Source organism: Anser anser (assembly GCF_964211835.1).
Source record: "Anser anser genome assembly, chromosome: 21".
Classification (NCBI taxonomy): domain Eukaryota; kingdom Metazoa; phylum Chordata; class Aves; order Anseriformes; family Anatidae; genus Anser; species Anser anser.
The window spans coordinates 12,921,530-12,945,799 of record NC_139742.1 but is presented as its reverse complement, the minus strand read 5'-3'; the positions used below and the strand labels follow the sequence as shown (position 1 = coordinate 12,945,799).

The 24,270-nt window shown below is 37.3% G+C and overlaps 1 protein-coding gene across 4 annotated transcripts in view; it reads right to left on the bottom strand.

Annotated features, from left to right (window-relative positions):
• Window positions 1-24,270, bottom strand: part of RALGPS1 (Ral GEF with PH domain and SH3 binding motif 1) — a 111,460-nt gene continuing 87,190 nt past the window's right edge. For all 4 annotated transcript variants that reach the window (XM_083807056.1, XM_083807057.1, XM_083807058.1 and 1 more), the window contains 9 exons: window positions 13,868-13,994; window positions 12,807-12,958; window positions 11,493-11,544; window positions 11,125-11,205; window positions 8,650-8,755; window positions 6,224-6,316; window positions 5,944-6,049; window positions 4,762-4,853; window positions 1-3,953 (listed from right to left, as the gene is read on the bottom strand). In XM_083807056.1, the coding sequence (XP_083663182.1) occupies window positions 3,924-3,953; window positions 4,762-4,853; window positions 5,944-6,049; window positions 6,224-6,316; window positions 8,650-8,755; window positions 11,125-11,205; window positions 11,493-11,544; window positions 12,807-12,958; window positions 13,868-13,994 (839 nt within the window). In that variant the 3' untranslated portion in view covers window positions 1-3,923. The remainder of the gene's footprint in view (window positions 3,954-4,761; window positions 4,854-5,943; window positions 6,050-6,223; window positions 6,317-8,649; window positions 8,756-11,124; window positions 11,206-11,492; window positions 11,545-12,806; window positions 12,959-13,867; window positions 13,995-24,270) is intronic.

Here is a 24,270-nt window from a genome sequence, read left to right as displayed (position 1 = left end):
TTCCTTTTTAAAATATTTTATTGTTAACAGCATACATATTTCACACGTTTTTAAATCTACAACCAAATGTAATTGCTGTCAAAGTAAACAAACTTTTTTTTTTTTACCTTAAAGTATTTAATTAGTGAAACAATCATTATCAATGTAACAAGCTGAAAAGTACAGCAAATTGATACAAGACTGAGGTAACAAAATACTTTGCCAAAAACCTAGATTCCAATGCTAGGGTTTAGTGGTTATTACAGGTGAAAACAGTTCACAAGAATTATAGAAAGAATCCTTACACAAATGGCATGCAGTGGACTGCTGAAAAATACGGCCAAAAATAGTGCAACAGTCTTCACACAAAACAAACCAAAGTGTTGAAATTGGTTTAGATTATAATGTGACAAGTAAATTGCAATTTGAAAAGGACTATCATTGCCTCATTGTACTGCTATTTGGAAAAACATGCATTTTGGCACCGAGTAACATTAAAATCGCAGATTAAGTAGTTAATATTGCCTGAATACATTGTATACCTTCACAATCCTGGAGTCATTCTGAGATAATGTTTGCTTCTACACAACTATTGCAGTTACTCTCTTTGATAGATGAAACTTGCATGGTTTGTGACATTTTTTTGTGAAAATGGTGTATTAACCAGTACCTATTTGCAATGTGTTGTATGTCAATAGCAGCTTTCAGTTCACATTAAAAGTACCTGATGACATCAAATGCTGTCAAATGACAGCAAAAAATCCCAAACCAGTAGCCACAAACTGTTTAATATTTATAAATTCATTTAAAATTGGATCAAGCTATTTTTAATAATATTCTTAAACCGTTCCATCATTCTGAATCTTTTTTTATATTGTACAGTAATTTCACAATTTTGCTATACTGAAAAGACTTTACCTGACTACTGTGTAAGTCTATTATCTACTACATTCATCTATCTTATATATATATAAACATTAAAATTATAATAATGTGAATGATTTCAAGTTCTTCTGACACATTCCCAAATTCCAAGGTTCTCAGTAGGATTATTTGAAAGGTTTTATTTCTCCTCAAATACACATCTCAGTGACAAATGACTAGATGTAAGAATCATTCATAAATGTTTTAATTCATTCATGCCACACTATTTTGGATCTTTTCTGGTAAAGATGTTTCCTTTTTAGTTGGAAATTTTTTTTAAAAGAAGTGAAAATGGACCCTTTTGTAACTACTCCAACAAGCTCTATGGCTCATAATTTCATAATTTTGAGTAAAAGTATATCTTTGAAGAACAGAAAAATCTGCCTCTTGTAAATATAGTAACATACACACTTTAAAGACCCTTAAATTCTAAAAGCTATTAAGTTCTGAGTGTGTACAGGCACATCATTCTTCTTTCCAAGGGAAGCTTGTTAGACATAACTGAAATTTGTCATGACATCCATTAGTTTATCTCAATTACAATATGCTGGAAAATATGTCATTGGTGTTCTAATATATATGCACATTATGCCAATGAGCATTTTAAATTTAGCTTACATTTAAGACAGATCAGTTTATTCCCTTTTAAGGGGAAAGGGCTACTAATAAAGTAAAAAACAACAAAACAAAACAAAACCACACACACAGAAACAAAACCACCCACAACCATCCACCCCAAAATCACTTCTTTACATGCACAGTTGTTCTTTGGTTAGTGTGTCATCATTGATCACCATTCTTGATGCTGGCAGTTAAGATTTAATTCCTGTATATAACACCTTGTCTTCCTAGGTATTTATTTGTTGGCCCACCTAAAACGTAGCTACTCTATAACAGATAGTATTTTGACAATACATGTATCTGCACATAATATGTACTGAGAAATAAGACTCCATCTTTAGCTTTAAGGGTGTAAGTGTAATCTAAAATACTGAAGAAACTGGACATCATTCAAACCCTATGAATGCTAATAATACATGATACATGTGGCTATAGGCAGCATACTCATTAAGATGGCAGTCCACGTAACACCTGTATTTTCATGAATAATCTCACTGATAACTAATCACACAAGTCCACAGGTGCAGAATAATTCAGATGATACATCCTAACAGTCTGAATTAATTTACTGATGACAGGTTTTTAGCATTCAAAAGCTTTTACACTGTCTCTAATAGCACTGGATGCTCTGACTTCGCTTGTGTTTTTCTTGGTTCATTCTTGTCTTAATTTAACATACAAAGTGAAAAAAAGTATATTTTGCAATACTACTCTTTTCACACAACTCTTGATCTATTGAAGAGTCTCTGTCAACTTTACATAAATTTTCATGTCCCAGGACCTAAATGCAGGAGTTGTCAGGAAATGGTTTTCTTGAAAAGCTGGTATGAATTAGGCTTAATTCTCAGGACTGTAATATGGACAATTAAAATAACACAAAAATTACAGTCAACCTACCTTTAACAGTACAGATTGTTGTTGCTGCTGTTAGAGAAGTTTCAAAATCAAAATTCAGAAAATCATGCAAGGCCACAGGAATAAATACCACTAGTTCCAGGGAGCTTGTTCTAATATAGGCTCTATTCATTTTAATTGTCTTTCATTTTTTCATGGTCTGCAAAGCTGGATGTATTGAAAATATCTCCTCCATGCAATCTTAGGAAATTCAAAAGAGATTTTCCTCTTTCTGTGATTAAGGAGGTATGAACAGTGATGCCGTATAGCAAGAGAGTTTCACATTGAAAAAGGACTGAACTTATCATGGGAATAAAATTCTAAAAACTCTGACCACAGGTGTGCTAGGGCACAGCAGGGATATAGCTATGGAAGTAGGAAGAGTCGGAAGAGTTCCTTTACAGGAAAAGACCAGTTAATAATAAGGCTCTCTGTATTTTTATTTATTTTTTTTATTTGTGTGGACACTGACATGGAGGTTTCTTTGTACCTGTTCCATTATCAGACAGCGTTGCCTAGCTTTCATTGACGTCATGATTTAGCAGTACCATGACTATATGCCATTAAGGCGCATCATGTACTGGAATTGAATGGGGCTGGGTCATCAACAGAAAGACAGAACAGAAAATAATGACATGGAATCATTCTGAAGAGCCAGCGTCATATGAATCATAGGACCTGATCACCTCCTTCCATGTGTCAAGGAATTTATGATGAACAGCATCCAGATTCAAAAAAAAATAAAAATGTAAGCAGCTATACCACTAGTAAGAGAATGAAACACTACCTTTAACACAACATAAATTTAAAAACATACACCTTAAATACATTGTCATGGCATTTCTGAGTAACGTAACTGAATGAAAAGAAAATGCCCTGTGCCAAAATACATTTTTCCCAAATAGCTCAAATGTGAACAGCAGAATTGTCCAGAGATTTGATACAAAATCTGAGGCAGCCACATTGCCAAGCAACTCAGTGCACTTAGGTTATAAAAATGTTGTTCCACAATTTTCTATTCTAATTGACACTCTGCAGCAAGTTAACACTGTCAATCATTCTGTGCATTAGAAAGAATTGAAACCCAACATGGGCCAAATGTTCTTCAGTCACACAAAGCAGCTTAACAATAAAAATAACAGTTTAAAAAAGGATAGGCAGAAGATATGATGCTCAGTTTGTGGTCAAACATCAGTTCAGGAACAGTCTGTGACCACAAAAAGTTGAGTGCTCTAGAATCCTGCAGGAGTCAGGATTGATTTTCTGTCCATCTAACTTGTTTTCTTTCACTCAGTGCATGAGACTATGTCTGGTCCTAAGGACAACATTCATTTTCTGCTTTTAAAAGATGTTTCAGAATCACTTTCAAGTTACATAGGAAAGTGCTGAACCAGCTGTGGCTGGCTCACATCAGGAAAACCACTCTTTTCTCCTCTTCCTCCTTAGAGAACAATAACCTGTTTCTTCAGTTTGGCACTTGAAGTCACAGCAGGTAAGAGAGCAAATTATTCAAATGACATAAGATTAGCAGGTACCTGGAAGAAAACGTAAACTATTCAACAGTGTATTGCTCCTGAGCATATTACAGCATTGGGAAACTGCAAAATACAGTGTACTGATAATTTATTATCTAATGCAAAAGGCATCATCAGTCGTAAATGCCCCAAAGAGGGCTAACCCTGTAACTGGAAGATAAAGACTCAAATGATTTTTCTACTTGTGGACCAAATCCAGACAAAGTATCCTAAGAAGTCATTAGGGGAGAAAGTTGGGGGGCTGTGTGTGTAAAGAGGATTCTTAAGCTGCATCCTGTTATATATCCTATATGTGTGTACATATATATATATATCCTATATGGATCATCATCCTATTAATATAACATTGAGAAATCCTTCTAAGAACGAATGTTTTTCCTGAAGAGAAGAATGATGCTGCTTTATAAAGGACAAACAACATTTTATAGGACACTCTCTCCAATAAGTAGTTATAAACCCAGCCATCAGTATAAATGCCAGTATGTTTGCTACTTTCTCTGTTCATGAGAAAGCCCCTTCTGAAGTAAAGATGGGGCTACCCTACTTGAAGCTGCAATTGTAGAGGTTGTATGCTGTTAGGGTCACCAAACCTATAGGTAGACCGTGACAAATCCTGATTTGGTGTGGGAATTCTATAGTTTAAAAAAAAAAATCATTCCTTCTATTGAAAAATTGGATCAATGTACAAAACAAGGATTTATGTCTGTCCCCACAGGACTGTGTGCACACATTTAAAAGAGGTATCTTTTCTAGTAAGGGTTTTCTGAAAAATAGGAAAAAGCGGGTAGAAAGAGTTTCACAGCCTTACCTGAGGCTTGTTGCTTTTGCATGCATCATCCAAATGCTTATGCCATAATATTGCATGAAACCTTGAACCAGTCTGGAATTTGTAAACATTGCCTATAAAAATAAGAGAATTGACGGCTCTAAACTTGCAGACATACTGCTTCAGTGAATTCTAAATCCTATGCAGAAGATGAAGTTGTTAAGTAAACTGTTAATGAGCATTTGAGGTACAAAATTAACACAGCATGGTGCTCATACAATAGAGCCCACGTGAGGCATGTTATCCAACAATCCTTGGGTGAAGGCAGCATGAGAACGTAAGTGCTCTGCGAAGCTAAGGAGAGTGTGTAGGGAGAGAGGCCAAATTACAGCTACAGAAAAGTCTGGATAGGACGGTGCGGTGATCTAATTTACTCCTGGCTTTCTTCTCACTAAGACTGTTGCAGTTACTGCCAAACTTATAAGAACGTTTCTGATATTTGGAAACTTAGTTTTCGTCAGTATCCTACTGCACATTTCCTCCATGATCAGTTTTTTGTAATTTTTATTTTTATTTTTTTTCGCTGTCAAACACATTATGCATTTTATTCAACAACCAAGAGATGCACTTATCACCAGAGATGTGAATCCATGTCCAGTACAGAAATTGACCACATGAGAAGTGAAGGAAGCCTCAGAAATCTTTATGCAACCACTCAAAGTACAAAATAATACCAGAGTCTTTCTGATCTTTCTTTAAAGTTGGATCAAAGTGGAAGAGTTACAGCCCTTCAAAATTAATTATTAAAAATTAATTAATTAAATTTTTTTTGGTAAATGGTTAGATGTTTGGAGAACTTTCATAATATTTTAGTTTTCCTTACTGTAAGTCAAGATTTGATATAGGTCAATTTAAAGAAAGCTATTCAGAACTCAGGGATTAGGGTATGCAGGTACATATACATGCAGAAATCTCACACTGGTCTGGCAATTTTTGCAAAACTTACAGTAACTGTCTATGCAGCAATACCTCTGTAGACACCACAGAAATACTAGAGGGTATTATAGAAGTATGATCAACTTCATTTGTATCCTCCCCTGAAAATCTCTCTTCATTCTTTTAACTGAGTGTCACTGTAAGTATTGTCATCTACAAACTCAGCAATAGCTATTACTCCCCATCATAGAAATACAATGCAGAGAATGCCCACCCTGCAACATCTACCTTTATCAGGGTTATTTAGCTGGAAAATATCAGGATGTTCAGGGTCATCAGGCAGTGCCACCATCCAGCCCACAATGGAAACCTTTTTACCAGGTGTAGATTTATACTGGAAGAGACAGACAAGTAAGTCACAGCTGAGTCTGTACTAGGGATTAATTTCTCATTGCAAAAGTTGTGCAGACATATTGCTTACCCTAGAAAAGCAAATACTCTTCAAATACCCTCTCAGATCTGCTTATGAATATGCAATTTTTGCTTTTAGAACAAATTTAAAGCTTACATGTTTTCTTTCAGTGCCTCGTAAAGATTTTGCTCCAAAGTACAGAAGAGTTGATCCTGAAAGCATAACCCAGTATCTAGTCCACGAGGAGAGCTGAATCAGAAAGGAAAACAATAACAGAAACTTAGCATATCTCACACATTTAAAAAAATCTATTCAATAGCAAGTCCAAGTGCTACTGAAGGTAAGTTTAGAAGCCAGGAATGGAAAGTTAGATAAAGAGTGTCTTCTGGTGTAAATCAAACCAAATACCTAAATTTAGGTGTCTGGCTGTGAATGCAATCCATCTTCACAGAATCACAGAATGGTCTGGATTGGAAGGGACCTTAAAGATCATCTAATTGCAACCCCCCCTGCCTCATCTTACTTGGGTATCTCCTAAAAGTATCAGGACTGATTGCTTCACAGCAAAGTAGCATGCTGCCTTCTACTGGACAAAACTTAGACGTCTTCATTTGATCAGTAACATTTATTGAGATAACATTTCTGCAATTCTTCAAATCTTTCGGTATTGAACAGTAGGGTTCCACACAAAAACTTTCAATGAACTCTAAAGAAAACAAAAAATTATCAAGTGTGTAAGACCAGAACCATTGGAGACCTGTGAATTTAGGGTAAGTATGAATGACCATGACTTTGGTGCTAAGGGTAGATGCCCTGCAGCCTTCCCATTTCACCATGATACTAAATTTCTGCCCTCACAGAAATGCACACTGATTTAGAATGTTGTCTGGGACTTGCTTTGCTGCCACAAGAGACATTTTGTACAAATGAAGGGAGAAGCAAAGCTGCTGTAAATCAAATGACACGCAAGAATTACAACCTGGCTATCGGGGGAGGTCCCGGTTGACTGGCGGCTAGCCAATGTGACGCCTATCTATAAGAAGGGCCGCAGGGCAGACCCGGGGAACTATAGGCCTGTCAGTTTGACCTCAGTGCCGGGGAAGCTCATGGAGCAGATTATCTTGAGGGTCATCACACGGCACTTGCAGGGCAAGCAGGCGATCAGGCCCAGTCAGCATGGGTTTATGAAAGGCAGGTCCTGCTTGACGAACCTGATCTCCTTCTATGACCAAGTGACGCGCTTGGTGGATGAGGGAAAGGCTGTGGACGTGGTCTACCTTGACCTCAGTAAGGCTTTTGACACCGTTCCCCACAACATTCTCCTCGAGAAACTGGCTGCTCGGGGCTTGGACTGGCGTACGCTTCGCTGGGTTAGAAACTGGCTGGATGGCCGGGCCCAGAGAGTTGTGGTGAATGGAGTCAAATCTGGTTGGAGGCCGGTCACTAGTGGAGTCCCCCAGGGCTCGGTACTGGGGCCGGTCCTCTTTAATATCTTTATTGATGATCTGGATGAGGGCGTCCAGTGCACCCTCAGTAAGTTTGCAGACGACACCAAGCTAAGTGCGTGTGTCGATCTGCTCGAGGGCAGGAAGGCTCTGCAGGAGGATCTGGATAGGCTGGAGCGATGGGCTGAGGTCAACTGCATGAAGTTCAACAAGGCCAAGTGCCGGGTCCTGCACCTGGGCTGCAACAACCCCAAGCAGAGCTACAGGCTGGGAGATGAGTGGCTGGAAAGCTGCCTGGCCGAGAAGGACCTGGGAGTATTGGTGGATAGTCGGCTGAATATGAGCCAGCAGTGTGCTCAGGTGGCCAAGAAGGCCAACGGCATCCTGGCCTGTATAAGAAGCAGTGTGGCCAGCAGGTCGAGGGAAGTGATTGTGCCCCTGTACTCGGCTCTGGTGAGGCCGCACCTCGAGTACTGTGTTCAGTTTTGGGCCCCTCGCTACAGGAAGGACATGGACGTGCTCGAGCGAGTCCAGAGAAGGGCGACCAAGCTGGTGAGGGGTCTGGAGAACAAGTCTTACGAGGAGCGGCTGAGGGAGCTGGGCTTGTTCAGCCTGGAGAAGAGGAGGCTCAGGGGCGACCTCATCGCTCTCTACAGTTACCTGAAAGGAGGCTGTAAAGAGGTGGGGGTTGGTCTATTCTCCCATGTGCCTGGTGACAGGACGAGGGGGAATGGGCTAAAGTTGCGACAGGGGAGTTTTAGGTTGGATGTTAGGAAGTACTTCTTTACCGAAAGGGTTATTAAGCATTGGAACGGGCTGCCCAGGGAGGTGGTGGAGTCACCATCCCTGGAGGTCTTTAAAAGACGTTTAGATGTAGAGCTTAGGGATATGGTTTAGTGGAGTACTTAGTGTTAGGTCGGAGGTTGGACTCGATGATCTTGAGGTCTCTTCCAACCTAGAGAAATCTGTGAATCTGTGAACCTCGTTATAACCTAGTTAAAACTTTCCACATGATTTTGCAGTTGGTAATAACAAGGAACATTATTTTGTGTACTATGTCTGCAAGTTGAATGTAATCCTGGAAATTAAAACAATCACTACTGAATAAGAATCAAAGGGAGAACAGGAATCACTTACAGTAGGTTTCTTGCCTTCTTTGAGCAGTGTTTTTCTCCTTAATGGCCCTTCCATGGAAATGACTCCTGTAGAACTACCTAACGTGTAGCTGCAGGCCCCTGTTGGGCTAGAGAGACATAACATTACCATACGTTTCGAGCTAAAGAAGGACAAGAAGTAAATAATATAATTCTAAATATTAACTCTAATACTTTTCCTGTATCGCCTTGAATATATTTTATCACTAGACATTTGACTCTATAAATATCTATTTTCCAGACCTAGACATCTAAAGGGAAGCAGAATCTTTAAAAAGAGCAGGTTAACAAAAGATTCTATTCTCAGGGCTTAGACATAAAAAATAAAACAAAAATAAAGCAAAATAAATACTAAGGCCTGAAGCCAAAGGGAAATAGAGCAAGTTTCAATTTTTATTCTGGTAAATTAAATAAATTATCTGGATTTCTGAAAATTAGTAGCTTAACATTTCAGCAATAAGAGCTCCCACAAATATAATTTTACCTTAAAAGAAGCTTTAGCTATCAAAAACAAATATATGAAGTTACCTTGGCTAATTGGAAAAAAAAGTTAACTAAATAACAGTAACAAATTGTTATTGTACAGTGATTAAAATATTGTTTTCATACCCAGTACAAATATAGAATCATGGAATGGTTTGGGTTGGAAGGAACCTTAAAGACCATCTAGTTCCAATCCCCCTGCCACAGGCAGGGACACCTACCACTATACTAGGTTGCTCAAAGCCCCATCCAACCTGGCCTTAAACACTTCCAAGGATGGGACATCCCTGAGTTTTCTAGGCAACCTGTTCCAGCGCCTCACCACCCTCATAGTAGAGAGTTTCTTCCTTATATCTAATCTAAATCCACCCTCTTTTAGTTTAAAGCTTGTCCTATCACTACACTCCCTAATAAAGAGTCAAATCCCTGGTAAAGAGTTCATACAGCCTTGACAGAGGCTTCCTGATAGAGTTTCCCACATACTACAGTAAAAAGTGCTGCAACTGAAAGAACCCAAGTACAGGCTAAGTTAGAAATATAAACAGTTACTAATAATATAACAACCAAAGATTGATTAGTGAGTGATGATCTGCTAGAATTATCTGCTGCTAACCTCTCTTCATTGTCATGTAATCCCAGTCCTGATATTTTGTAAATGTAAGGTCCAATGAAGTTTACCAGAGACAATTTAATCATGTCTGATAATGAATACAAGGAAAAGGACATGCACACAATCTCACAGTCAGTTGCAAAAGAAACATCATTCTGTATATGAACAAGCCAGATGGTATCATGAAAACACAGGCTAGTGAATGTGATATACACAGCAGCACCTACCTATACAAGACCTGCACTTCAAACTGGCAGGTGTGACTATTTTGATCAAATGAAACTGCCCTGTCTGTGCTAATGTGTATTCTTCCCAGTATTATTATATAGACGTGCACAAGGGAGTATTTTTCAGAAGCAGGTATAGCTGAAATATTGTTAAAATGTTACTCCTTTATTTATTTATAACATATATATTTACAATCCTATAGAACTTCTGACTTGCACTGCTGTCAGATGTTACTAGCTCAGGTAAAATGGCTGCACTTACATTTATGCATTATATCAACATTTCTACAAAAGCCATAGTAAAGTAATTTAGACGAAATAAAAACTGACTCAATTTAAACTCAGACTAAATCTCAGTATTTGCAGAATACTGTATCTGGGCCTTATTTTCTTTACTACTTATATATACTTCTTCACTTCCAACTATCATAGAATTTATCAAGTTCCAACAGGTATGAATGCAACCAATTTTATTTTTTTAATTTATTTTATGACTAACTACACACAATTTTCCACATCACCTCTCTTTGGGCTGTAAATGGATTACCTGTTTCTGAAAAGTCCATGGTTTAATGACTAGCAGCATTGGGAGTACCTGCTACACACGCACTGCAGTTGTTCCCTCTCCTACTATGGGTCCAAGGTCACACCTCTATACTGTACAAAACCAACACATCCTACTAATGCTCTCTGACACAAATAGATGTTATGGGTAGCTGTCCTACAAATCAGGAAGGAAATTTTGAGAAAGGGTAGAGAAGGCATCCTTCTAACCTCATCATTCATCACAGATAATTTTATTAAAAACAAGTCAATCTAAATGCTAATGTAGCCTTCATGACAAACCTGCTTCTGTAATGTCATAAAACTCAAAAGTAAACAACAGCTTTCTGCAGTATGGAAGCCAGATGTAATTACCAGTTGAATCAGCACCTGAACTGAATTTCATCTGAATTGGCCCTGACACTGTTTTAGCATTAACAGGAATTTTTAGAAGTGGGACAGGAAGAGTCACATAAGCTGATATAGTCATACAAGAATACTTTAAGACACAAAACACCTTTTTGATCTAGGAAAGAGCAGAGGCCCAAATGAGAGTTTAGCACCATACACTGAGCAAAGTAGGCCTGAACTGTACCTGTAGACACAGCTTCGACTCCTGGGAGAATTCCGGATTGGTACCCTCCAGTTAGGCCCAAGTGTGGCATACAAACGACCCCTGTTTGTGAATGTAAATATCTGATAATTAAAGTCTAGTTTGAGACTTCAACAGTTAGGGTTTGGTAAACATAAAAGAGGTAGTTCCCATTTTTTTCAGGTCCGTTGGAAGAAAAACACAACAACTTGACAGTGCTTTACGTTAAAAATGTCTTCAATTTTTTAATAGCTGATCAATAATTTGATAAAAATAACTTGATTTATTGCTTATCTATGCTAGGGATCATTCAGGAATTTCTCAGCTAAATCTGTATAGTGCTCAGTGAGTGTAAACAAAAACTAACTCACCTTTCAAGCCCTGATGACAGCTCCTCACTAAATTCTGAGCTTTCACTGCTATCTAGAAAAAGAGGAGTACAGAGAAGGAGTAAGGAAACCACCCAGGGGAAAATAAAAAGCCATTGTATGTGGCTCACCAGAATAATTTTTATATACTATCATGGAAATTGCTCACTGAAACCATGTTTCCAAGTTGGTCTTTAGAGACCACGGTAACATCTAAAATTGGAAGGGGCTTACATCAGCCTATTTATAATTTCTCACTGACGAATGAAGTCATCATTGTTGCTGTGCTTAAATACCAGATATCTGCATGTTACTTTTCTTTTAATTATGTTGCCTTTCCTTTAAAAGCTGAATACTTCAGGAACACAAAATACAATCACTTTGTAAAGCAGTATTTCTACCTCAACATCTGTAATTCAGAATTATTAGACAAGATAGCATTATTTGTTTTCAACAAGCAAGCACACCTGTAACAGATGGTATGCCAGCTGCTGCTACGAGCCATAACAAATCAATGTGATGGAATTCACAATGATAATCCCTTTTTCTCTTTGAAGCCTATGACCAATTTGTCCCTCCTTCCCTTGCGTAGCTATTAACTCAGTTTTAATATGTCCAAGAGTGATGCTCTAATGCTCAGTATAACACTGAAGTGAACTGTGGCTGTATTTTCAGAAGTTCAAAGATCATCTTAGTGTCAAGCTCTCCTTGATTAAGTATTCTGCTAGCCTTTGCAGTCTATTTCCTATTCTAGAAATAACCTGAGTCACGTAAAAGGTTGCCTTCTCTTGCTTAGAATACAGATTCTTGATGTTTTTATTATTATAGTTAATTAATTATAATACCATAATGTTATTGTCATCAACATTTTTCACAAGTTTATTTTAAGCTTCTTTTATGTCTCAGCGAGCACAGCTAAATTATTCTCTCACCTTCTAAAATACATTGTAAAAACTAGTTTTCTTTGTGAAAGAAATATATTCTTTGTGAATATATACTGTCTTGGCAGTAGCACTTTTTTTTTTTTTTTTAACCTGCGAAGGCTAACAAACACTCCGTGTTATGTACAGAACATATAGGAAGAAAGTGCTCCTTCATGCCACTTTTACCAAAACCATCACTAGGTAATTCTGGAAAGTTGAGATAAAGTTGACTAAATATCTGAGCAGTAGCACTAATCTACTTTCTTCTATAAAAGGGATCAATTTTTGCCCAGGAGCTAATAACCTTCATAATTTCCTGCTTTTGGGGATCTCTCAGAGTTTCCAGAGAACCGGGACCGAAAAACAGGTATATCAATTCCCCCCCAGACCCTACCTATGGAAACGCCATTGGTGAAAATTGAGTTCAGTGCGTGGCTGCGGGCTGGGCTGTGCGACTCCAGGACACTGTCATCCAGAAGGTGGCGTGGCTTCTCCGTCGGGAAGGTGGCACTTTTGCTCTCCACTACACTGAACTGACACATCATGCTGGAAATATATAGAGAGGAAAATGCAAGAACCTTCTTAGGTCATCTGATAACACAAAAATGCAAGAACCTTTTTATGCCATCTGATAACAACCCTTTCTGTCTGATTTTTCTGCTTAGACCTTGCCTTATCATACAATGATCATAAATATCTACAGGTTATTAAGTAGCAAGCAGATAAATGGTACTGCTCATTTTCCCGCTGCTTGTATATATGCTCCTGGACTACCTAAACAAGTTTCAAATTTTAGCAGCCTTTTTAAGTAACAAGCATCACTTTTCTGCAAATGGGAAACTATGTAAGTTTTTTACTCCTCTCTGTCCAGTATGTGAACATCATGGGTAGATGCAAAGGTAGAAAAACAAGCAGGCTCCAGCTAAGGCACTTCTCAGTGATCCTGCATTAAGCTGAACTAACACATCAATTATGCGAACTACTTTTTTTTGTTAACCCATTAAATGTGAAATTTGGTATATGCTACCCTTAACTGGGGAGCAGGTGCTCTTGCTTAGCTGGTAAGTGGTACAGAGAAAAATGTTTCTAACCTTTAGAACAGTCCAAAAGCTCACAACTTTCCTGAACGATAATGAGTGCCAAGAAGCTACCATGTTTCCTTAGATTTATTAGTCCAGATGTTAATAAAAAAAAAAAAAAAAAACACGTTCTGCACACCAGGCATCCACAGGCCAAAGTATCTACACAACTTTGGAGTACTGACAATTTCTGGCACTAGCAGAGAACAGTGTCAACAAAGTATAAAGAGAAAACCTACAGAATAGACATTAAAGCCTGAAACTCTCCTGCAATACAGGAAAGGGAAGAGGCAAATACCAAAGAGTGTTCTGCTTCCAGATTAAACCTTTGTGATGTGTGAAATTGCCTGATGGTGAGACAGCCTGGTGTACCCACTTGTTTCCCAGGCTGTGACTCTTCCTGTGCCTGGGTACAGGAGGTGTAGGTAGACTTGCTGCTACTGAGGCATCAGGACATGTTGGTCTCCTGCTGAATTTCATAATTGCTGACACTTCAGATGGACCTAAAAGACACACATAATTTAACATTGAACTGATGCAAAACCCAGAAATGTCATGGGCTTGTGTGCTTAGCTGCTGATTAAAATTAATACAGATATACTGAACACACCATTTCTGAGTAAGTATTTCTTCCACATCGGGGTTATAACATCCATTTCTACTATGAATTCATCTCTATATACTTGAACTGCCTGGAAGCAATTTTTAAAACAGCTTTGCACATACTTTCAACAATGAACTCCTACAAAAAATTCTTGGCACCCTTAAAAAAGCTGGATGTGCCAAAGTGTAACATGCAGAACCATACAGTCAGTTTGCACTTTGGGTGTGAGCAGGAGTGTCCACACACGTTTGTGTTTTACTCACAACTCCATGTTGTGAATACATGGTAAACGACCTGCTTATAGTGACTCACTGTTTAAGCATGTAAGAGAAAGCAGGGGCTTTTCACGTATCTATGTCCAGACAGATGTATTACTTCTCACTCATCTATGAGCTTTAGCAATGTCTCACTGCAATTATTTTTCCTCTCATTTAACACATTTTATGAGGCCCCATGGAAAACGTGGACAAGATATTCTTGTTCCAGTTCCTTGATGCTGTTCGCAAAAGATCAGCAATGAACTTTGCAATACAGCAGTGAACAACAAAGCCTATCATCATACTCAGTGAACGCAAGGCTATTCTTGGCTTCACAATAAACAGTTAAGATTTCACTGATAAATATTTGGTTGTGATGTTGGTACTCATGACAGAAGTGGGAATGGTGGTCATGAAAGTGGCTGTCTGCCCCATACCTGCTTATTTCCAGACTTGGTACAGATTAAGTAGCAGCAAAACAGATCAAAAAAAAAAAAAAAAAGGAGCCTCAAGACAAGAAGAAATAGGAAACTTTCTAACAGCCGAGAGAGAGGAAATCATTTAGTGGGAGGAGAAAAGAAGAAAAAGAGAAAACACACTGAATCCTGTTTTCTGCCTTCTTCCTGTACACCATCATATATAGGAGGGGATTTTTGCCTGCTTGGCTTTGCTACCATTTGTTTATCACAACTGAGAATTTGTGAAACATGACACTAGTAGCATGAGTCACTGGCATGTGGCTTCAGACAAGGTCTTATGTTTAAAGGTCACATGCAATTCTAAAAAAATGCACTTTTAATCATTTCTTGATCCAGACATTCAACCAGAACCATATGCCTGGGAGGTCAGAAGAAAAAGGCTGAGTACAATGTGCTGATACATTTTCAATTAAAATGTTGCATTTGTAAGAAAACGTTAGAAGCTTGTTCCCCAAGGTGAATAAGGTTCACTCTCCTCTTCTGCCATGGAGGCTGAGCACCAGTTAGAGCATAAAAGGAAAGTGTGATGCCCCTTAATGTGGCTACCGGATTGGTTCAGTTTTCTATGGCTACCCGTTGTGTTGTTCAGTTCTTTCTCTCTGGCGCTATTGCCAGTTCTAAATCATGATTTACATTAAATCCTTTTAAGTGGATGACAGTACAGTTCACTGAGAGCTACTGAAACAATGTTTAATAAATTGTTGAAACTACAGCCTGTTAAAGAATAGCAATCTCAAAGCACAGCCTTAAATGAGTACTAGTATATTGCAGTGCTTTTTCACACAGCCACTATGCCACAGAAAATTTAAGTTATTTATATGTAATACATAACAGTTTAAAGGATTAAGTTTCTCACCGTGGAAAGTCACTAAACTCAAAGCAATCAGACTGTTCAATTAGTTTGATTTTAAGACAATGTTCATTGACACAAAGCATGGAGACTACATCAAAACATCTATCTAGAGAAAAAACAGCAAAATAGCAAGCTTTATGCTGACACAATCAAGCCATAACATAATCGAAGTCAGCTGGCTTTATCTCCAGGTAGTTTACAGGTTCAAACATTATCCCTAACAAAAACCTGTAAATAAAAAATAGAGATGATGTCTATCAACAAAAATAGTTCTTTGAGAATCTACAGTTCACTTTAGTTTAGGAAATGAAATCCCCATTTAGCAAGCATGGGGTGAAATTTACACTATGAATATAACAGAAACAAAAATATTTGCAATCATTATAAATTAATTATAGCAAGAGCTTTTATTACCTGGACAGAGAGAAGAAAAGTTTGTTAAAAAAAAGTGAAACAAATTATGTAATATGACTAAGAGGACTGTGTATCTCAGACTGAAGACTGATATAAAACCTGTTGTATCAGACTTCAGTACAGGTTAAAATACTGCCCAAGTAAGGTGAGATGTCCCAGTGGTGACAGAATTTGTTGGAATAGGTGTAGGAGCCTTACAATTTAAGCCAACAGTTCCAGCCTGGCTTCCTTACCATTAGACATTACAATTGCTTTGATCAGTCCTGTGAAAGGAGATAATGGACTTATTTTAATTCCTAGTTAGGTGTCTTCAGGGAAGATCCCAATGAAAAAAGAATGCTTTGTGGGAGAAGGTGAAGACAAGTATCACCTATGCTGATGATGTTCTCTCTGGAGTGGCCATTTTCTACGTAGTTCCGTATCTTCCTCATCTCCAAGGCAATAGAAGGAAATATATACAGTTTGTCTCTGTTAACTCTGTGTTAAGACAAAAAGAATCTGAGCCTATAAACCTTTATAAAGTCTTTACATCTGCTCTGCTGTCAAATGTCTATGAAGAACTGAGAAGTTCAGAGCTCTCGTTAGACTGGAACTCTGCTGCAGGGTACTGTCAGTTCAGTAAGAAGACAGGGCGCAGAGAGTGTCAGCGTGACTTATGGGGCACAGGGGAGATGACCTCGTTTTTATAAAGGGGTAAAATACAAGAAAGCCTGTGCCAAGAAGTATGCCAAGGAGGGTAAGCGGTGAGATGCTGATGAAACCTGCACAGACCAAGGGATGTTTATGGACATACCAGACTGCTGAGCAATTAGCTGGGGGAACTATGCCTGAGACTGCTGATAACAAAATTCCAAAACTTAAATTCATTTGAGAATGAGTTATTTTGCCCCCCCCCCCCCCTTTTCTTCTTCTTTTTTTTTTTTTTCCCTCCAATAACTGAAGTCATCTGCTACTACTCTCTTCACTCTCCTGGCTCCACTCCTAGTGCATACTGTTACCATGATTGCTATTCTGTTTTTTTTTTTGCCTTTCATGGAGACAAAGCACTCTTAGTAGGATTTTCCAGTCAGCTGGCACGAACAAGGGTTGGTTTGGTTTTCATTATTTCTCAACATCATTTTCAAGTCTATGCTGACATGTACAAAAAATAACGTATAAAAATATTAAAACATTATTAAAAATTGTTTGCAGTAGGGAATGTAAGACAACTTCATCAGAATGAACTGAGTACTGTTTAGCGGTCTGTGGCAAGAACATTTGGAAAAGTTTACACATGTCCCAAAGGATCTCACTGTTTTTTTCCTTTGCATAATTTTTCCATGAATAATCCTTCGAATGTTATAAATGAATGTTACTTTTGCAATCCTTCAGTAGAACATGTGAACATTTACAGTCTCCAGAGCTTTTAAATAAAGCAACAGGGTGAAGAAGTAATGGTTCACAATTTTTATTTGCTAAAAGTCTATCAATAAACCAATACTAGGCATCCAAACAAAAAAATCTGCAAATGAGTTGCATATTATATGATGAAAAATTTGAGTGACAGGATTTTTTTGTAGAAGGTAAAAACAGCTTCAACTAGTTACTATTTTTTCATGAGTAGCTAAGAAGCAAAATTGATGTTTACCAGCTCTGTTTCTAAAACTAAATAAGGACATTCCAAGACACAGATTCTCTACTTAAATCTTTGCTGTGAATTTTTGCTTTTCTGTTGCCATTGTAACCAAAGTCAGTGGGTGACAATTAAAACTTTCAAACACAAAGACATACTTGCAAAACACACCATAAGGAAATGAAGAAGAACGTTGTGTATGCAATCAAGAAAGACATAAAAATTATTAAATCTAGATTGATGGCTGTTGTCAAAGCACAGATTTCATTTTCAAAGTATTGCAACTAGATCCTGTCAATGCATATGACATGCAATGTTGCACCAGCTTCTCAGACAAGAACATGGTAAGAACAGGACTCTGGCTGCACTTTTCTGCTTTCCCCCACAACAAGTCTCACTTGAAAACAAAAAAAATAACTAACAATTTCTAATACCATGCGCCCTGGGAATACAGGGAACATAAACATTTCTGCCACATGATCCCTGTTGCTGTAATTAGTGTTCTATTCTAAGGTAAATTTACAAAAAGTAGTTCGGCAACGTTACCCTGCAGTGCATTTTTTTTTTATCCTAAGGACAATAACTAGTATAGGATATTAGTCTGTCTACATTGGCAATCAAGATTTTCTAATTCTAGAAATTTCACACAAAGAAAAACTTTAATTCACTGTTTCATTACAGACTTTGTGTTTTTAAACATTCACATTTATTAAAAAGGACTATTTCCTTTTTTTCTCAAACTCAGTTGACTTGCTTTGGTCAACTAATGCCACCCCCCAAATTCGTAACAAACAAACAAAATGAGGTATTAAGAGAGAGGGACCTGTTGTTCTTTTGGTTCACTTCCCTTTGCTTCCAGGTTCTATTTTTTAGAACCTACTTTACGTTTACAGAGCTCCAGAATACATTTATTAGCCGATTTATTAGGTGTTTCTCCATAGCCCCCTCAAATCTGTAACAAAAATAGTTTGACCAATTTTTTAAAATTTTTATTTTTCCAAATGCTACCACCTACTGTTGCCAAGAATGCTTGGAATAAATATAGTGTGGCCCTCTTTTGATGTAGTCTTTGCTTTATTTTCAAATTTGCCTTTGAACACATCCACTAATTTAAAGGATAATTCCAAAAGCATTGCTTGCAACAAGTGAATAAACACTGACGGATGCATCAATCTTTTGTAATGTCTAAAAACAATTATAGAAAAATAGAACATACAATGAGCAAATTAAGTTATACTTTTCCTTCCCATAAATTTAAGCGTAACAGTGAATCATGCTGGACTGATATCTCAGGATAAAGATGTCCTTTAATGGCCACGTACAGTTTAAGCAGGCGTGGCTCCATTCACCTGTCTCCATTGGTATTGGGAAAAACCTGCGTGCATGTGTGATAGTTCAGTCTTCTTGGACTATTCAATTCTGGCCTATTTTCTTTACTACAAAAAAAGGAGACCAGCTGTTACAAATTAAGTGATGTGGACACTGAGGGGAGTTTGTTGATGCTAATATATGAAGTGTCAAATAAAATACAAAATGAACCGTAGAGGAGTCTGCCCAGTAATTCTCAATCCAGTGTCTCCAAGAGTAGGATCATGGAAATAGGTTAATAATGGTAAAAGATGAAGTTCAGTACAGGTAAGATCACTGTTCTAGTTTAATATAGTCAGCAAACTGGACAAGCCCATCAGAAACCTAGGATACTTTTGTCTGTGCCAGTCTATTAAGGCCATGTACAACTAACCATATTTCTAATGCACTTCTGACTGCACTGTTAACACGCTTGAGTGTATTTCCTTCAGGTGCTCCCTGAATAGAGGTGACATTTTCAATTTCAGGTGTTACTTTTATAGATTCACTAATGTACAAAACCCTTACTTACACTTCAGTAAAAATGCTGAATTTCTTGCAGTTGGATCTGCAGAGTAATGTGTGAGTTTGGACAACATCTATACTGACAGTGAAGACATATCCACTATGAGAGCATAGCTGCAAGGAAACTGAAGTCTGAGCTCAAAAAGAACCACACAACATTAACCAACCCATCAACAAAATACTCCTTGCAAAAATAATTTCAGGTGGCTGTTCTGAAGAAATAGACACAGAGTAGATAAAATCCCTTGTTTTCTGGCTGTTTTATGTGTTTTTAGCATTCCTAGGTAATAGCTTGGTAGTTAAAAGAAGTATAAGTAAGTATAAGTATAACTAGGATAGTAAAGAGACTCGTTTGCTAAGGAAGTCATAGAAAGTACTAGACAGTGATTTTAAAAAGTTAAAAACTCATCATGATCGTCTTCTCTGATGATTTTTACAGAATATTCTACAATTTTTAGGAAGCTTTGGTCTATTAAGAAAAATACCGAGCACACTAATTCAGGCTGGGTTTAGTGGTTGATAATAGCATGTGAATCCCACACATTTGTTTGGTATTAATTTCTTTTGAAAATACTCAAGTGAGTTTTAAAAATTTGTAGAGAAAGTATCACAAAGGAAGAGATTGGAAGTGAGCATAAGTTTGAAACTAAAGAGCGATGTTTTCTGGATGGTCTGTAAACTTTTTGAAGAAAACAAAGTTCTGCCATTTCTAGTTTAAGTACAACATAAGAAAAGCAGACATTATGCACATGAAGCAATAATCAAGCACTTGCGAGAGGATTAGACAAATCACATTTCTGCAGAAAGACTGGCTGCTAAAGCACTTAACACAAACTATTTATTAGTTGCCAAAGCAACCAGTAAAACAAATGGCAAAATTAAATGTCAGACTTGGTGTTTACATGGAAATTTTTTTAAAAAATTCTAAAACTCAGAGTACTTTAGAGATGTCACTAGTGTAGTCTACCTACTTCCAGAGAGTTACAAAATGTGCTAACATTCCACTATCTCTTCCTTCTTCTTTGTACATTTTAAACTCCTGCATATCACATAGTTTACATCTGATGAATCTATCGCTTCTATTAATTAAAATACATATTAAAAGCTCTTCAGCAGCTCTCAAAGCTGAATGGATTCAACACGATGGGCTGAAATCCATCCCAGTAACAAAAAGGAAAATACACCGGTTTCAGATTAATTGCTCCATATTCCTTCTAGGGCAGTAACGTAAAGCTCTGGTCTACTCACTGTCCTGTCAAGAATTATACTGAGGCCCACTTAGAAGAAACAGAACAAAACAAAACGTAGAAAACAAAACAAAATGAAACTAAACTAAACTAAAATAAAGGAAGGTTGAGGAACTGTCCCTGAGTACTGCATAACAAAAATCCCAAAATAAAGGACCCATTGCTGAGGCCTAGATGTTGCTAGAAAGGCTTTCTAAATGCTAGAAACCCCTCCTAATTTAATGAAAGGGTTAGTTAAAGCACACGAAAACTTGAAGGCTAGTCATTGAGTCACTCAGTATTACAGAGATGATTTCCTGGGCATCATTATTATTTTAATATTATTTTATCTTTTTATATTAGTTTTCCAGGACAGGATAGACATGTTTCAGGCAGCAAGTAACCATTTTCTACATTCTGATTAGTACATGAGCCCTGAACTTTTCAGCATTAAGATGATAAAGAACATGCATAAAGTTTTCTATACTGAGCTACACTCAGTGTGCAAATTCTAAGAAACTTAAGTTGCTTAGAAAGCTAACTTATTTGCTATATATTACATTAGATCTTTTCTTTTGTTCTGGAAAAATACATTAAGTTATACCTTCCAAAATAATCTGTCTAATAGCTGTACCATAAATGCTTGGCACCTTCTAGCCAACACTGCAGGAACACAGATGTCTTTTACAGCTAATTCAACTGGAAACTGTGAACAGTTAGCATACTATAAGCTCTCCAGTTACATATTCTCCCCAGCCCCCCTCACTCTCTCCCTTCCTCCCTCCTTCTCCCTCTCACCATAGCAAGGCAGAACGAACTGAATTAAGTTGCTGCCAAGGAAGTTGTGTGAATGACACAGTTCCTCGAACACATACAATTAAACTGTTTAAAGCTCCTCTTTAAATGCTACTTGCAAGCAACAAGAATCTCTGCAGTGTTTTGGAAAGCATGAAAACTTTCTGTGAAAGCACTATTCACAGTTATATATGAATTTGGTAATTAAATGAGACCATCATAGCCACTAATAATATACAAAACATGGCCTGTTGTAAGACATTCACTTTAATCAGATGTCTGCCTCCTGTTCAAAATTTACTGAAAAACCAGTTGGCAACCACAGTGGAAAATGGACACATGGTTTTCTCCAGTACTTTGCAAACAGGACTATTGGAGGATATAGCTGTTTTTAATGAGCTTCACACTCCTAAAGATACTTCAAGGGAAAAAAAAAAAAACCACAATGTCCCTGGCTAGCGTAAACCGTTAATCTTCTTTTGAAAGAGAGAATGCTGAAGTGGGGTAGAATATGAAGTCATGATGCTGAGGAGGAAAATCAGTTTCTATCATCAACACAAGTATATATACTTTAGGACATGAAGAAGATACCATTTCCTGCACTTACGTCCACCATAAACTTTGGAATCATTACCACCACACTGAATGTTTCTTCATACTTGGAAACATATGGCAGCCTATAAGAAGCAAATATGTCAAATGCAGAACTTAACCACAGAATCAACCAGAATTAGAGCTATTAATAACATTTTAACTTTCTGACTACCAGGAGAACTGAACTGATGACTGCCTTTTGGGGACAAGAGCCTTTATTTATAGTCCATTGAAATGGACTATATTCAGACTTCTATGCTTTTGACTGGAACATTGAACTACTGCCTAAACTATTTTCAGATCATCTCTTATGGTCACAGCTTGCTGACTACAAAGGGTTTACTCCTGATGCACAAAGGCTGAAGTGGAAATAATCTCAAAATATGATTTGAATGAATTTTCAATCAAAATAATGTTCATTTGAATACCTTAGAATGTGCTATTTTTAATTCTCCATGGTCAAATAAGTCATTACTAGTACTTGCATATCTTATATTGGAATTATTCAAGACTAATGGGGATGACTACACTTATTAATGTTGTGAAATAAATAATAAATTACTGCCTTCATGCTTAATTAAATTTTGATGTGAATTCATAATAACTTACTTAACTAACCTTCCTCGGGAATTAATTTGTTTTTTTTCAATAAAGTACATTGAAGCCTAAGTAGCCATTGAAGCCTAATAAATGCCTTTAGTAGCATTTTTGCAGTCACATAGGCGAAAAAATCCAACTGGATTTTACAAAATGCTGGTGGCATTCATTGTCTAACTGGCAGTAAATGAGAACTCTCCAGCTGAGCAAGAAACAGCAGTCTACAAGCATGTCAATCTGTTGAAGGAAATACTAACAGAAAAACTAAGTAACAGAAATGACTCAAGACTTGGTTTCTATTCACCATTCTGAATAAAGCAACCTTACAGAGCATGTAGGGGCACTGCAGATTCAGAGGTGAAAATTCATTCTCTCCTAATACTGCTAGATAACCTACAATTTCCTATTCACCTCAGCATTGACCCAGTCAGTATTTGTGGACTCCAGCTATGTGTGTTGCAGTATAAAGCCATATTACTTGCTTGGCTCAGGACAGTTCAAAGCTCTTGTTTCTGGCTTTAGAACTGTATTTTTATTTGCCTTCCATTACAGCTCTAATGAAGTCTAAGCCCTCAATTAACAATTATACAGTATTGGTGATGATATCATGCTGCTATGACTGAAGTTTGAACTTCCAAAATCATCCTAATGAAATGTTAACTTCATAACCCTGGTATAAAGCATCTGAAAGTGAGCAATACAAAGTAAAAGCCAACAAAACCAAAATCCCACTTGTATGTCTGCCTTTAATGCATAAAATACAACGAAGAGAACCAATTACTTAAAGTTTCAAGTATGAAAAAAATTATCTTCACAAAAACAATATCAAGCTTGACATGTCTGTACGAAGTGTTAACCAAGAACACCTTATGAACTTAACAGAGTTACGAAAAATTCCTCATATGAACTAACTTTCTTATATTTTACCCAGCAATTAATAGAACTGAGCATTGAAGAGGAATGGAGAGAGCACCTTCCTGCAGAAATGTTTTCTTCCAAGTTATTTTTTCTGCAGATTGTATTTCGTTTTCCTTTAAACAGTGTAGACTGAAGATCAGATTAAACGTATCTGACTCCAGGAATGGAATTCACAACCTGAGACAAACCATACTTTTCCTATACTGCCCATTGGACACTTAGGAAGGGACGAAGGGACTCACAGCAGCCAATATAGACAGTCAGGAGGTGGAGGAAGAACACCCATATTTATTTTATTCCTTTCATTATGAACATCTTCCTTTTTTTTTTTTCTTTTCCCCTCCTTCTTTCTCATTTAAACTGTCTCTCTCATTTGGTATGAAAAAAAGACATTTTGAATGCAAAATTAAATTGCTTGCCAGATGAGAAATGTACTCTTTTGTTTTTAAAAACTTTTTTTTTTTAACATATGATTTAGCATGGTGAGACAGAAAACAGGCCGTTCAGCTTAACAGATTAAAATAGAAGAGATTTTGTGATAATGGCTCCTAAGTACAT